The 16,784-nt window shown below is 47.1% G+C and overlaps 1 protein-coding gene across 1 annotated transcript; it reads left to right on the forward strand.

Annotated features, from left to right (window-relative positions):
- The first annotated feature begins 3,692 nt into the window (after positions 1-3,692).
- Positions 3,693-15,190, forward strand: FAM20B (FAM20B glycosaminoglycan xylosylkinase). The gene is made up of 8 exons (XM_044301211.1): positions 3,693-3,829; positions 9,190-9,643; positions 11,013-11,099; positions 11,257-11,366; positions 11,517-11,688; positions 11,765-11,956; positions 13,468-13,527; positions 13,599-15,190. The coding sequence occupies exons 2-8, from the start codon at positions 9,267-9,269 to the stop codon at positions 13,828-13,830; spliced, it is 1,230 nt and encodes a 409-aa protein (XP_044157146.1). The 5' UTR covers positions 3,693-3,829; positions 9,190-9,266; the 3' UTR covers positions 13,831-15,190.
- Positions 15,191-16,784: the final 1,594 nt, after the last annotated feature.

Raw genomic sequence — 16,784 nt, forward strand, 5'->3', positions numbered from 1 at the left:
GGCGACATCCCAGTGTCACATCGCAGTTGCAGCATGTCGCAGTGCGACACCATTGACTATCATGACAAAAAATGCCACGCGACATATGTCGCAATGTAGTTGTACCCTTTTTGTCACACGACTTATTGGCGCGCGACACGTGTAGCCCTAGCCTTACACAGGGCAAGTATCTGGGACGAGCATTTGTACAAATGCTGGTGCCCGATAATTGGCCTGATTATCATTCTGCGTAAAAGGACCTTAAGGCTAAATGCACACCATCCGGATTGCGTGCTGATTTTCCGTGCGGAAAATCCGCATCATAGGTCATGTACATTGTCTTCTATGAGAATTTGAAATTCTCATGTACACGATACAGATATTTTTTTGTGTGCGGATTTTAAAATCTGCAGTATGTCAATTTATTTTATTTTTTCCTGACGGGATTTTCTCCATTAACTTCAATGAGGAGAGGAAAATCCGCACCAAATCCGCACCAAATCCGCATGTAAATCTGCACCAATTGACCACACCAGATATTTATGGCCCATAAAAGGACCGTAAAACCCCTTCAGTGGCCTCATCCAGCAGTACATTCATTCATACATTTCCATGTTTCGTGGTGCGCGAGTGTAAAAAGAACATAGAAGGACCTCCTGTGTGTTTCCAAATCCATGCTGCTGCTTCCCAAAAGATAGGACATGTCCTACCTGTACTTTGCCGCAAAAACATTCAGACCACGGAACCATTGAATCAATCGATCTGCACCATGATGGAGTGTGCACACATACAGTATCCATGTTTTTCAGACCGTAATACACGACTGTATGAATGAGTCAGCATACATTCCGCAATTTTGCAGATCGGGTGCGGACCCATTCATTTCAATGGGGCTGCAAAAGATGCAGCAAATTGTGGAACACACAGAGACGGCATCCGTGTTTTCTGGATCTGCAATTTGTGGATTGTAAAACACTGTGGAGTTGTGTGAATGCACCCTATGACATCCCCTTTAATATATCTGGGTTGCTCTGAGCCATGTCCCCTCCCCAGCTGCAAAAAGTGTCTAAAATGCATATTTTACAATATTAGCCTCACGCACACAGCTGTTGCCTGGCTGTGCCCGTATTGCGGCCCCCAAATCTCGCATCACGGATGCGGACCCATTCACTATAATGGCTCTGCAATCCGGAAGGTCTGGTGTGGAACGGAGGCACAGAACTCCACGGACGCACCATGGGGTGCTTCTGGGGGGGTTTCTCTCCGGGTCTCTGCCCTGCAAAAAAGTTGTGCATGCACAGCTTTTTTTTGCGGCGCAGACGGTTCACTGGGTCTGGATTCGCCTGCGGAATCCGCATGGATGTTGCCCACAAATTGCAGTCCCCAATGCACGGAACGGCCGATCAATGGCCGTGTGCATGAGGCCTTAGGGTGGATTCACAAACAGGTTTTTTTCTCTGCACTTTTTTGTGTGGTGTTTGTTTGCACAAGGTTATTGGTGCATTTTTAACTGGAAAACATTTTTTTTTTTTTGTCAACCTTGGTGGCATTTTGCCTTTTTTATGCAGCACGTTGAAGCAATGGCATTTGTTCATTATCTTCTTTATAAGTAAGTATAGCATTAAAAAAAAAAACACAGTATAGGGGAAAAAAGGTTTAATTTTTTTTTCAGTGGTAAAAAAACCCAAAACATTTGTATGTGAAGAAATTCGAAAGACTTATTTTACTTAGTAATAGGGTTGTTGCGGGTATCGAAATTTCAATACCCAATCAATACTTTTGTCCCGAGAAACATACAATACCGGGATTTCCATTTTTTCCATACTGGGCTGCGCTGCTGCGCAGTCTAGTATCTCTGAACATGAGCGCGCTGCTGTGAGCATGCTTATGTTCCCTGAGCAGCACAGGGGAGAAGGAAGCAGTCTCTCCCTCCCCCCTGTGCCGCTGCCACCAATGAGGAGAGAGGGGCACCCATCGCTCCAATAGTAGTAATTAGCATACAGAGCAGGAGACAGTAATGGGGGCACAGCAGGCGAACGGTGCGGCGCCCAGGAATAATAGTAAGTGTGGGGAGATCCCTGGATGCCGCACTATGTAGCCTGCTCATGAAAGGTCGTCTTTAACTTTTAATACAGGAGGCAGGTGCCGGCAGCAAAATCACATAGCCGGCACCCTGCCTCTGACAGGGAGCTGCGATCAGCGGCAATTAATCCCTCAGGTGAGGGACCGGCACTCGCCTCCTGTATTAAAGGTGATCATTGGTGGCGCAGTGCGCCCCCCCCTCAACCCCCCCAGTATTAAAGTCATTAGTGGCAGCTTCTGATCAGAGCCCCAGCAGTGTAATGTTGGGCTCCGATCGGTTACCATGGCAGCCAGGATGCTACTGAAGCCCTGGCTGCCATGGTAACATCCCTGCTGCTGTGTGCACTATGCTTCACAATGAGAAGAGGGAAAATAACAGAGTTGCGGCACTCACCGGAGTAATAGTTGCTACTTTATTCGGGCTTCCTTAGAAGACAGCACATGAAGGATCCAGGGACGGACACAATGTTGCGAGCGGCGACGGCCGTTTCGCGCGTGGGATCGCGCTTCCTCAGGCCGCTGCCGCTGTGTGTACTATGCACAGGGCGGCAGGGAGAGTGTGAGGGTCCTATTCACCCTGATAGAGATCTATCAGGGTGACTAGGACAAGGGATTAAAAGATCCTAGGTTCTAGCCCCTAAGGGGGTAAATAGGTATTAAATAAACAGTAAAAAAAAAATAAAGTTACAAAAAAAACACCACCAAGTATAAATCACCAAATTTTACATATAAAATATATAAACAATAAATAAACATATCATATATCGCCACGTCTGAAAAGTCCAAACTATTAAAATATAGAAAACAATCTATGCGGTGAATGCCGGAACAGAAAAAAAAATACTCAATGCGATTCGCCATTTTTAAAAATTTGGAATGCACGCAGCTTTTTTGGTGTTTTATTTTTTTCGCATGGTATCGAATGGTATCGAGTATCGCAATACTTTTTTATGGTATCGAAACTGAATCAAAATTTGGGTATGGCAACAACTCTACGTAGTAATCTTCCCAGAAGGGGGCCTCAGATAAGCGGCCTACTTGTCTATTGGAATCATTTTTAGTTCAGGAGAAGCTTGCTATGTACAATGACCATGTTCCTAACACACTTTTAATACATGAGTCCTAGACTCTACATACAGAGTAGTTGTAGGCAACCTCCAGCTATTGTGTAACTACAACTCCCAGCATGCACACTTGCTCTGCTCAGAGCTGCCACAAAAATGAATAGAACACGCTGGGAATTGTAGTTTCACAGCACCTGGAGACTGCCAAAGGTTGCCGGTTGTAGTCTGTAGTACTACACTCCACCCAGATTTCTGAAGGATGAACACACCCGCCCATATATTCCTACTGCACGCCTCTACCAACATGGCCGCCTCAAGTTCCCATTTGTATACGTAGCCACGCTGTCAGCGAGGGTTTCACTGTTCTCCTCTCCCATTGGTTGCTCTTTCAAAGCTGACACACAAATCTACGAGCCGAGACCGTCCATAGGTTCTTACGCGGAAGCGTAAAACGCTCGCTCTGATTGGCTGGCAGGACACCTGGACTAGTCGCTCTGGGTGACAGCTAGGCATCACCCGGAACGCTGATTGGATGCGACTGATCGGCGCCTCGGCAGCTGATTGGACGTGGTGACAGTTCCGCCGAGCGCTGCACCGTGTCCTGGTTGGGAGGGAGAGTGTAATGTTGGCAACCGGAGGTAGAGCACCGTGTGCGGGAGGAGAGAGGCGGAGGCGGGGCTGCGGCCATGGAGTAGTGTGAACGGGTAAGAGAAGTCCATAGGTTTCTGTATGAGGTGTGGGGGCCTCTGGCCTCCCTGTATGGTCTAACTGGGGGGTGGGGGTCTTGTTATTGTAATGAGAGCCTCAGGCAATAGCTTGGGTCACGGACGAATCTAATTTCCCCTCGGAAACAGGGAAACAGAAAAAAGGGGAGCGCACAATAGTGTAATACGTTCACCGGATGAAGATATCAAAGTGAGAAATAATCAGACTCACCTTATGGAGTTGTGCTCCGGCAGGCACAACTCTACTGTAAGCTTTAATATAAATAAGGCTTTTGCACCAGGATTGCAGCCGCAGATTTTCGTAGTCTCTCGGATGGGATGTCCAGTCCCTCAAGAGAAAATCGTGGTAGAGGAAAGAGGTTCTGCATCGGCGCAAAATCACTTGGTGGAAGCAGTCTTATAGATGTATTCTTCTTTTATTCAGAAACAACGCGTTTCGGGGATTAGAGGTTCCCCTTCATCAGGTTTCACAAACATATAGTGGGTATTGTGGCAAGAACATATTTATAGATAAAATCTTTATAGATAAGAAAGATTTTTGAAAGGTTTTTTTGAAAGAAAAGTTTTTTTGAAAGATTTTATCTATAAATATGTTCTTGCCACAATACCCACTATATGTTTGTGAAACCTGATGAAGGGGAACCTCTAATCCCCGAAACGCGTTGTTTCTGAATAAAAGAAGAATACATCTATAAGACTGCTTCCACCAAGTGATTTTGCGCCGATGCAGAACCTCTTTCCTCTATCAGGCAATAGCTTGACCAGCAATTCCCCAAAGAAGTGTCCCTATGGGTGCAAGTGGCGGCAGCATGTAGGGGCTACAGTCACCTGGCATGGCTACAGGGAGCTTCCAGCCTCTGGAGTTGTTATTTGTGCACTTTCCTCCTGTTTGTGTAGATACCTTGCAGCTGGAAACCTTGGCACATGCAGCTGCCACCAGGTACACGTCCTGCCACGCAGAGGTGGGTATTACACACTCAGCATCTGTAAGCCAAACCCAGCAGTGTACCCTACACAGAGAAAACCTACGAGGGGCACGGCCACGCGTGGAGCAGAAGCCGTGGACCCTCTGCCAAGGTGTTGCACGCGGAAAATCTGCAGCGTTTACAGTAGCAGAGAAGCGGATGAGATTTTTACTAATTTCATCCGCGTGCTGCACACGTAGGCATGCGGTTTACGTTTTGAATCTGCAGCGTGCACCGAAAAAAACATATTTGGTGCGGATATTGCTGCTGGGGATCTTATTCTTGTTTCCGTCCCCTAAGGATTACGTGCCCTCGGCAGTGTAGCTTATGTAGATTTTCCGCACCAATATCGGCAGGTGTTACTTGTAGATTTTGACAGCGATCTGCCCCCTTTGCACTGCAACAGATGAGACCAGGGCAATTAATTTCACTTGCTGCGGATTTCCAGAATCTGCACCGCAGGTCAATTTCCATACGGAAAGTTTTTGAAACTCTCATCTACTTGGCTGGTGCTGTGTCGGATATTGCACACAAAAATATCTGCACGTAATATGCAGCGTGTGCATGCGGCCTAATGGGAGGGTTCGCACCTGTTCTGTATTTTGGACCAGATTCTGGTTTTAGCTTGCAGATACTGAGCCAAATCTGCAACTGTGGAAGTGGCCGTAGGCAGCATGATTCAGTATATGGGAGTATATATGACATTAAAAGGGCTGTTCAGGCAGTATGTATCATTGGGACTCTGAATGGAGCGAGTACTTGTTTGGTACTCTGTGCCGCTGCAAGCGAGAAGACATACAGCTGGAGCAGCAGCTGACTGACAAGGGGGCCGGTTGTTGGACCACCACCAATCAGATATTAACCTATCCTGAGAAAATATTCAGCCTGCACAACCCCTTTAAATGGGTTCTGCAGTTTGTTTAAACTGATGATCTATCCTCCTAGATAGATCATCAGCATCTGACCGGCGGGGTCCAACACCAGGGACCCCTGCCGATCAGCTGTTTGAGAAGGCAGAGGCCTTCCAGGAGCGCCACGGCCTTCTCACTGTACCGCAGGCCCAGTGACGTCACGACTGGTATCACTGGCCTGGGCGCGGCTAAGCTCCATTCAATTGAACAGAGCTTAGCCGCGCCCAGGCCATTAATATAAGTTGTGACGTCACTGGGCCGGCGGTAAACAGTGAGAAGGCCGCGGCATTCCTGGAAGGCCTCTGCCTTCTCAAACAGCTAATCGGCGGGGGTCCCGGGTGTTGGACCCCCGCCGGTCAGATGCTGATGATCTATCCAGAGGATAGATCATCATTTTAAACAAACTGCAGAACCCCTTTAATATTTCCTTACCACTTGTTCTGCAGAGATAATGCATTGAAAAAAAATTCCATATTTATGAAGCGCTGGCGCCACTTTTTACAGCACCAAGAAAGTGGGCAGGGCTTGAGGCATGCGGAGCGTCTCCTCGACTAGAAAAGTGTTGAAAAACGCGAGGTCAGACTCCGTATTGATTTTGTCTCCAAGGCTTGCGTCCTGCATGCATCATTCATACAGCATGCCGGTAATGAGAATCCTCCCCCTGTGTATTCACGTCATTCAGTCCTCCTTCTACAGCAGTGGTCTCCAGCCTGAGACCCTCCACCTACTGCAAAACTACAACTCCCTCCATGCACTGACGGACGCCAGCTGGAAACAAAGCGCCTCCTGGGTGTGTAGATGCCTACAGATCGGCTCAGAAGGACTGCATGGCGCTGCCTATGACGCCTCTGCTTTTCTGGAGTCTCCATCCCACCATTATTATATAGTAATAAAAAGTCTCAAACTAGGCCTAAAATCAAAGGTCACTTGACTAAAGAAAGCTGGGGAAGAAATGATGATTTATGGTCATTGCCCTAGGACAGGGATCAGCAACTTCCGGCACTCCAAGTGTTCTGAAACTACAACTCCCAGAGTGCTCCATTCACTCCTATGGGAGTAAGCAGAACAGTCGAGCGTGTTTTCTCGCTGGGAGTTATAGTTTCACAGCAGCTGGAGCGCCGAAGGTTGCTGGTCCCTGCCCTAGGGGAAGTCCATGCCTCCAGTGCTTCTGCATAATAGTAGGTGACGGCTGGTTTTCATGGAAGCGTGGCACCCAGTGATTGAAGCCTGTATTTCTAGGAATTTTCCAAAATGTAGTCAACGAGGTGCCCAGCAAAGAGCTATTAAAAACACTATTCTTTAGGCCACTTTCACATGGTCAGCATTTGTAACAGGCAACAATCTGCCTCCAGCGTCCCTGCCGATCAGCTGCTTGAAGAAGCCGTGGCGCCTGCGGCCTCTTTCTCGGTCAGTGAGCACACATCCCATGTGCAGCTCAGTCCTATTCATGGGAATGGGCCTGGGCTGCAATACCAAACACAGCCACTATATAATGTATGGCGCTGTGCTTAGAGCGCTACATGGGTCTTCTTGTGATTGGAGTATTGGCCGCTGCGGCCTCCATGGTGAAGGTTATGAGTAGAGAAGAGTGAATTTCATATTTTGAAATTCGTTCACACTTCGTTACCACGGATCATAACGCAATTCTATGACTGAATGCCTTTAGAGGCATGCCATTATTCATTCCGTCATAATAGAAGTCTATGGGCTGCAAAACGGATCCGTCCCGTTTCCGTTATGCGGAGAGTCCTCTCCTGCATAACTGAAACAGTACACATCCGTTATGCGGGCCATAGACTTCTATTATGACAGAAAGAATAACAGCATGCCTCTAAAGGCATTCCGTCATAGAATTGCGTTATGGTCCGTGGTAACGGAATCCGTGACGCAATTCTGCTTTTACCTACAAACGAAGTGTGAACGAATTTCATAAGTTGAAATTTGCTCATCTCTAGTTATGAGCGGGCTTTGCTGCGCCATTTCCGTAACACCCATAGACATATTGGAGAGGTACAGTAATAGCACAGCCAGATGCCCTTTGATGAAAGCCTTGCCATTCTTGTCCCTAGCAATATGAAGAATGTAACCTAAATCTCCTCAAAGCCTTCCTGCTTTTCCAGTCTGCCTGCATCTTCCTATCTGTTCCCCAATATGTACAGTGACTCGTATTTTGTCTTTTGGAGGAAGAATGAGGAAAATAACTTTTCCTATTCACTACACAGATGACTATAGGACGATGCCGTACGTTGCAGCCGGGTAAAGGAATTTGCTATAGGGCTCTGCAGTTCAGTTCTGTCCCTACATGCAGGTATTGCCCTGGAAGGTACTGAACTTGTAACCTCAGCCGTGCTCTATAGGTGGATGAGGCCTATAGAAATGGCGGATGTGATATATGGGACATTACCATGCGGTTCAGTGCCTGAAACCAGAGCTGAAAGGGACTGACCCATCAGGGGAAGCCCTTTTCATACATCCTACATTAGGTTATGTCTCACACTTAAAGGGTTTGTCTCCTCTCAGACAATGGGCGCATATAACTAGGATATGCCCCCATTGTCTTATAGGTGCGGGTCCCACCACTGGAAACCGCCCCTATATTGGGAACGGAGACCTGTATGGTGGTGGCTGGAGGACTCTGGTCTGGCCACTACCAAGCGCTCTCCCCATAGAAGTGAATGGGAGCGCACAACGGCTGACCGGCCACCGCTCCCATTCACTTCTATGGGCCCAATGCAACTGACTCTATTTTTGGCGGCCCAAATGAAAGGATGGTGGCTGCGCATGCGTAGTGCGCTCTCCAACACTTTTGTGGCTTCTTTCTTGGTATAGGTGCGGGTCCCAGCGGTGGGAACCACACCTATATGAATATGGGGGCATATCCTTGTCTGGAGTGAGTCAACGATTCACGCGACTGCACTCGGTCCGGGAAACTCGCATCATCATGTTAGCACAGTACAATAGAACCACGATCAGATAAGAATGGCTGCATCATAAATTACTATGATACAATCAGTTTGAGTCAAGAGAGCCGTGGTCGGTTCGAGAAATGCGGCCAACAACAAATGGACCCTGTTTTCCGGACCAAGCACAGTCGTGTGAATCAGCCCTTAGGACCCATTTCTAGTAGGGCTGCTGGAAAGAGCGTCGCCCACGATGCAGTTGTGTTCGGAGGAGGGCTGATCACAGCCAAAGGGGCAGAGGGCTCTGCTCCGTGCTTTTCGCCCTTCTTTTTGGCAGCAGAAGCTTAACAGATAAAATATTCTGACGTGTCAGTATGATCTTTCAAGAGTTTTCAGAAACAATAGGTAAATTTGCCCAGAGTTAGCTGCCTAAATAAAAGACAACAATTGATAATTGGCTTCTAACCCAGTCATTGAGATGTAGACCTGGTGGTCACTGATCACTTGATGTGTGTCTGCCCGTCCTGCGGATGCTTCAGTTACAAGTATTCCTCTTCCTCTAGGTTCCCCCGAGGATCCCGCACAGTGATGTCCTGTATCCTCCGCACCTGTCAGTGTTAGCCCACACCTTTGGGTCACCATGAAGCTGAAGCAACGAGTTGTGGTCCTGGCTCTGCTGCTGGTCATTTTAGTCCTTACTAAACTTTTACTGCTGGACAGATTGGAGACCTCTGCGGCCCAAAGACAAGACCAGCTGTCTTTCCAGCGCATGATGTCCGGCCTGCGGCTCACCATGGACTCGCGGCTCGAGCACACTTTACAGTCTCCCTGGGAAATTGCATCGCAGTGGGTCGTCCCAAGAGAAGTGTATCCGGAAGATACTCCAGAAATGGGGGCTGTGCTGCACGCCATGGCTACGAAGAAAATCGTTAGGGCAGACGTAGGGTACAAAGGAACACAGCTCAAAGCCTTGTTAGTCCTGGATGGTGGCCAAAAGGTGGTCTTCAAACCAAAAAGGTAAGTGTTTTAGTGGGGTTGTGCACATGGTGATGGGGGTGCATAACCCTCCTTGAGTCTTGCTTCCGGGAATTTCATCAGTAGTTGATTCTCTTGCACGCAGAGGTCAATGAGTATCGCACTTGATGTGTATGGATTTTCGCGGGCAGGGGTTAAAGTTGGCTTCATAAGAAGGGAGAAAAGAACAGGATGAGTTCATTTATGCGGAAACCTGTAACTGGATAATAAAAATGTCTGCTCTGACCAGTTCCAGGACCTACAAGTATTGGAGGGCAGGGGATAACTGGCTGATAACGCTGATCCACTGTGATGTGTGCAGCCGCGTATAGATATTGTCTGATTATTATTTTTTTATCAGATCCTTTTTTTTTTTTTTTTTTTATTAAACAAGCTTGCACCTAACCCCTCCTCACTCGCCAAATATGATGCAAATCCAGCTCCCGTAGTACTGTGGCAAAGTTAGTGTCTCTATCTGCACCCGACGCCCCCATCCTGTCCAACCTTTCGGACAAACAAGTATTAAAATCGCCAATTGTTAAAATGGGACATGGAGAGAGCGCCTCAACATAGGCCATTATCTCTTTCAAAACTTTGCCACTATAAGGGGGGGGAATATATACCCCAACAAGGATAAAGGAGGAGTGGTAGCAGGTACAATACAGGCGCACATCTTCCCATAGGATCTATACGAGATGAGTGACATGTAAATGGTAGAGATTTATGTGTAAGAACACTCACCCCCCTAGAATGCGTGGAGAGTGTTGAGTGGCCCACCCACGGTTTGTGTATCAAGGGAGTAGTTTTGGGAACCAGAGGCGTCTCTGACAGGCATATCACTGTGGGCTGATAATGCTGCAGCGCAAGAAATACCGCAGCACGTTTTGCTGCCTCTCCCGGTCCCCTAACTTTCCATCCTACAATTCTAAGTTTGTCAGCCATATTCTGCATGGTAGTAAGTCAGGCCAGGATAAATATCTCGCGACCTCTGGCGCTCTGACCACCTCTCCTTCCAAAGCCAGAATATTAATGTACCCATCTCACCGCTGACCCCCCCCCCCCCAACCCGTATAAACAGTGTGAACATAGTCATTTTGTAACATAGAAAACACACGAGGCTAAAAACATTCCTGTAGCTGGGCGCCGGCATAGAAATCCGACGTATTATGAGTAAACATTAAGCTTATTGTCTGATTATTATTGACTTGAGACAATGGGAATTGCATTTCTGCTTTAAGTGGATCGTTCGAAGTTTCCTACCCATGGAGCCGACTCGTGTCTGAGACTATAGAATGGAGCTTGCTATAAATATAATTGTTATTGCAGCGTTTCAGTATCTGATACAGTCTAACATACGTTTATTGGATTACAGATACAGGAGAGACCATGTGGTTGAAGGAGAACCCTACGCTGGCTATGATCGCCATAACGCAGAGGTGGCTGCCTTTCACCTAGATAGGTGGGTTTGTTCGACTGTACTCTTCTCTCCAGCCCATCCCCCTCACCCAAATGTGCTGGAGAAGAAAAGTATGTTGGAAAGTTTGTTCTGTCATATGTTACACCAGAAAATCTTTTATAAATTACTCTATCGTCGTCCTCCGTTTTTTTTAAAACAGGATTCTTGGCTTCAGACGAGCGCCGTTGGTCGTTGGCCGATACGTGAATCTTATCACAGAGATCAAACCTGTAGCGACTGAGCAGCTGCTTAGCACCTTTCTAAAGCAAGGCGAGTATAAAGAACGTTGTATAGTAATACTCCCATCATTCCTATCCGCCTGAAGAATGTAGGTTTGCCATGATTGGCACTGATGGATTTTCTCCGTGTTATCAGTGGCTTTGTGAACTTTATTTATTTTTCCTGTTTGGTCTTCCACAGGGAACAACACCTGCTTCTATGGGAAGTGTTACTACTGCCGAGAAACGGAGCCCGCCTGTGCCGAGAGAGAGGTGATGGAGGGGTCTGTTACTCTCTGGCTTCCTGACGTTTGGCCTCTTCAGAAGCACAGGCACCCCTGGGGCAGAACGTATCGGGAAGGAAAGTTAGCAAGGTAAGACATGGCTGTACGTCATGGCTCTCCTTACATTTGTCCGGTCTTTTGTTGCTGACGTACACGTTTCTGACAGATGGGAATACGATGAAAGTTACTGCGATGCTGTGAAGAAGACTCCTCCTTATGATGCCGGACCCCGACTCCTTGATATTATCGATACGGCCATCTTTGATTACCTGATTGGAAATGCAGATCGCCATCACTACGAGAGTTTCCAGGACGATGAGGGAGCCAGCATGCTTATACTACTGGACAATGCCAAGAGGTCAGTATGCACCAACAGAAATACTTATCCTTGCAAAAAACAAGGGTGTGTGTTTCCCCCCCCCCCCCTATTATTCAGGAATTGTAAGGCTGGTCATAAACCTCAGGTGGCTGTTGACTGAATGCTTGTCCTGCTGACGGCTATCAATCCCAGCCTCCCCTACATATGAAGTCTGTTTGCTCAAGGGAATAAATGCCAGCAACGGATGCGGACTCATTTATACGTTTGTGTAAAATGTAGCCTAATATGCACATTCTCTTTAGTCAAACATGTTTGCGTGTTACTGCAGCTGAACAGGAGGACATAAGCTGCTGCCAGACACCTGGTGCCTCTTATCCCTTAACATACAATAGAATCCAACCTGCATTTGAGGCTTTTGTTGAAAGATTTCCTGACATATCCCTGACCCAAGGCTTTTGACGTATATATCACTGTATAGGTATAATGTAATATGTGGCCCATTTACTCTAATTGTATGAAAACCTACACTGTGGTAAATATCACTTTGGGCTTAAAGGGGTTGTCCGCGTTATTTATATTGATGACCTATCCTTGGGATAGGTCATCTTTATCAGATCGGCGGAGGTCAGATCCCGCTACCGACGCCAATCAGCTGTTTAAAGAGAAGGCAGCGCTGCCTTCTCTGCTCTGTTGCCCTGCTGGCTGCAGCAATTTTAGTGGTGAGCAGGTGTAATTACAAGTATGGCATTCCCCATTCACCTCTATGGGGCGGCTGTGTAGTAGTCACTTAAACTGACGGCGCCGTCCCATAGAAGTGAATGGGGACGCGATACTTGTAATTACACCTGCTCTCTACTGCAATTGCAGTGGCGAGCAGGTAAACAGAACAGAGAAGGAAGCGATCATACAACCGCTGCCTTCTCTTTAAACTTCTGATCGTCAGGGGTGCCGAGAGTTGGGCCCCCACTGATCTGATATTGATGACCTAGGTAATCAATAGTAAAAAGCGGACATCCCCTTTAATAATTTGGCCGATCAAATGCCAGCACATGCTTCTGTGTTTATTATTATTATTATTATTATTATTATTATTATTATTATTATTTGCAATTATCTGGCATGGACAACTGTTGGATTAAACTAGAGCCAAGAAATCTTTAATAGCTACACATAATAAACAGAATTATACTATCAATACTCTATTCATACGAGCGCCTGATGCTACGTAATTGCTGCTTGCGACCTAAGTCCATGGGGTGAGGTGTATAAAGGAACTTGTGAGTAAAGGTAACGTGGGTTCAGGTAGCGGTGACAATGAGATGATTCATTTGCTGTGTTGCATCATCCACCCTCTTCATACGCTCCAATGGTGCACGCTGCCATTTCCATTGTCCCTGCTTTTCTATAGGAAGGTGTGGGTGCACTCCCCTCTGCCGAAAGTAACTAGTATTATTGGCAGGAAGGTGGGGACAATGAGCAGCATAGAAAATGTGTAATGTGATTCATACAGTCGGCATCAATAACCTACGTGTATCATTTTTGCCTTTCAGTTTTGGCAATCCCTCAATGGATGAGCGCAGCATCCTGGCCCCCCTGTACCAGTGCTGCATGTAAGTTTGCTGCATTGCTTTGCCTTTATGCCATGTCCCCCCTATACGCTAACACTGCCCTCTGTTTGCAGCGTTCGTGTTTCCACCTGGAACCGTCTTTCTCACCTGAAACATGGCACCCTGCGCTCTGCCCTGCTTTCTGCCACAAGTCATGACCCAATCTACCCAGTCCTATCTGAAGCTCATTTAGAAGCCTTGGAGCGCCGCCTGCAGGGAATAATCGGAACTGTCCAACAGTGCATAGATCAGTTTGGGACAGACGTAGTGATGGTGGAGGACCGGATGACTCTTTCTCACGTGTAACTGTGGCATTCGAGGAGACTGTGTGCCACAAAAGCGTCCAGACAGTATGAATATTTTTTTACTGTACACCTACAAAACTGGTACAAAACAGCACAGTGCCCCCACAGACTGCAACTAGTATTAGTGGGGGCACGTACAGCGGGGGAGGGCCTCCGACCTTCCCTGCTGTGTCTGAATGATGTAGACGTCTATGGACAATGACTTTTACTAGAGTTGAGAGAGATCACAAGCCCTTAAGCTTACGGTGCGAGATGTGTGGAGGAGGAAAATGTTTGCTGAATCTAATTTATTCTGTTTCAAAATTTTATCTTTCTTCCCTCGACGATTAATTGCTTTATTTTTATTTTTTTTACAAAAAAAAAAATCTTTTATGGGGTTGGTTTGCAACCATACAGTTTGCACGGTGTCCACATGGTGGCGCTGCTACGTTTTAAAGAAGCCATGTGGTGCAAACTGGTTGCAGTAGGCATTCAGTGTCCTGCAGAGCTCCTGCTAATTCCGTCAAATGATTAGACTGTTATTTATGGAACTGGCATTAAAAACGCAACGGGACAATGTTTTGGCGCCAGTTTTACTTTTTTTTTTTTTAAATGGCAGCTGCAAACCAGGTACAATTAACCCTCTTTATTACTTGAGAATCTCCCGACATTAGGATTCACTGTATTCTGTTGACAGCAATCGCGCAGATCCTTGTAAATGATACCTCTGTATCTGTACACGGTCCAAATTGTTCTGCCCTTATAAATATAGGAGACAGACACAGAGCAATGTTGTCAGTGCAGACTTTATTTTTTATTTTTTTTTCTTCTCTCTCCCTTATTTAAGTTCTGTTTATTAGATGGAGGCAAACATTCTCATACCAGTGCTCCTATGGTAAAAACACCCAGTTGATAAACACATATGCACATAAAAACAATATATATCATTTTTTTTTCTTTCAAAAACTCATTATTTTTTATTTATTTTTAAAGGGGTATTCCAGTTGTTTCAAGTTATCCCCTTGAAACAATCCACTTCATTCATTTCTGCGGTAGTTCCGGAGATAGCTGAGCCGAGTGCCACTGTTCTCTCTGTTCATTTCATGGGGGTACGGGGCTTCCATTCTGGTGATCTGGGGGGGGGGGTCCCAGTGGTAGGTCATCAATATCAGATCTGTGGAGGTCCAACTCCCATCACCCCCGCCGATCAGTTGGTTGAAAAGGCCACGGGACACAGAGAGCGATGCGTCCCCTTCAGTATTTACCTGATTGCAGGGGCGTAACTACCAGAGCGGCAGACCATGCGACTGCTATGGGGCCCAGGGCAAGAAGGGGCCCAGGCTTAGTTGGGATTATCTCCTCTTCTACTGGAGGTGAAAACTCAGGACTCTACCCTCTAAAGCAGCCATGCTCAACCTGCGGCCCTCCAGCTGTTGCAAAACTACAACTCCCAGCATGCTCGGAAAGCCTACAGCTATCAGCCTGCACCCGAGCATGATGGGAGTTGTAGTTTTACAACAGCTGGAGGGCTGCAGGTTTAGCATCCCTGCTCTAAAGGAACAACTTTTAGTAAATGAGGCAGTGGAAAAATGTCCTGAGCGTCATTAAAAAAGGGTTTAGGCAGAAACCCTTCTGTCGGGTGTTGGGGGGGGGGGGGGGGGGAGCTGGTTTGATCTTTGCTATGGGGCCCTTACTTCTCTGTTCACCAGTGCCTGATTGCCATCTAGATCGTAGCAATGGTGCAGTGTAATTACACCTTTCTCTTCTGTCTACCTGAAGGGAAGAGAAATCTATAATTCTACTGCATCGCCAGGGGCGTAGCTATAGGGGGTGCAGAGGTAGCAGTTGCTACCGGGCCCAGGAGCCTGAGGGGGCCCAAAAACCCTTGTGCCACATAAGACACTGGCATTATAGAAAGTGCATGCTGGTCTATTTACACCTCTGGCTGGAGGGAAGGGGTTAGGTCAAGAATTTGGCATGAGGGGGTGCCCTTTCAATGTTTGCCTCTGGCAGCAGGAAGGCTATGTGCCCCGCTGCCCCTTGCCAACAAGCACTGAGGGACGGGGGCCCAAGCTGAACTCTTGAATCAGGGCCTGTGAGCCTTTAGCTACACCCCTGTGCATCGCCGCTACAATCTAGACAGCAATTGGTTAAACAGTGAAGAGGACGCAGTGCGTGCTCAAGAGCTGCATTCTCCTCATCCAGCTGATTGGCAGGGGTGCCAGTAGACAGATCCCCACCAGTCTGATATTGATGACCTACATAGGATATCAATGTCTTGACACTGTGCAACCCCCTTTAATTATCTAGCAAAGGGATCCTCAGCTTATTCAGTGATAACTGATATTGATGACCTATCCTCACGATAGGTCATTAATATCCAGTTGGTGAGGGACCAACAATCAGCTGTGTCCTGCAGCCTTTGGCACTGGAACCAGTGCTGTGAATGGGACAGTTCCATTCTGTTTCCTGTTCTATTTAGGAGCTGGTTCCAGGGCTCGAGGCTGCAGTAAGAGCTGATTGGGGGTGTGCAAGGTGTCAGACCCTCACCGATTTTAGATATTAATGACCTATCCTATCCTGAGGATAGGTCTTCAATATCGGGAGCCTGAAAAACCCTTTAATCTAATAGGCGTATGGGACTTGTGGGCGAAATTGGGACAGTTTATTCAAACACCACTTACCAATCAGAATAATTGTTAGATCACTACAAACCAAAGCCGCTTTCACACGGTGATGGTACAAATGCTTTTTAGGGTGATCTAGGTCGATTTCTTCAGAAAGGACATGGGTCTCGATGTTGTACTCGTAAGGGCTCGGGCATGTGGCCGTGCCGGCATTGCAGCCCGCCAACAGCGGGTCTGCAATGTACGGGCACCTGTCGTTTGTGCACTGCATCATGGATGTGGACTCATTCACTGCGGTGCGGACCCCATTCAAGTGACTGGGTCCTACCTCCGCATATGGCCGGCCACG

Source organism: Bufo gargarizans, chromosome 7 (assembly GCF_014858855.1).
Source record: "Bufo gargarizans isolate SCDJY-AF-19 chromosome 7, ASM1485885v1, whole genome shotgun sequence".
Taxonomy (NCBI): Eukaryota; Metazoa; Chordata; class Amphibia; order Anura; family Bufonidae; genus Bufo; species Bufo gargarizans.

Bases quoted from the DNA above. Each gene is read 5' to 3' on its own strand.
- FAM20B (XM_044301211.1), top strand. From the start codon at position 9,267: ATGAAGCTGAAGCAACGAGTTGTGGTCCTGGCTCTGCTGCTGGTCATT. The intron at 11,100-11,256 runs GTGGGTTTGTTC...TTTTTAAAACAG, and splicing joins GCTGCCTTTCACCTAGATAG to GATTCTTGGCTTCAGACGAG. The intron at 11,689-11,764 runs GTAAGACATGGC...CGTTTCTGACAG, and splicing joins CGGGAAGGAAAGTTAGCAAG to ATGGGAATACGATGAAAGTT.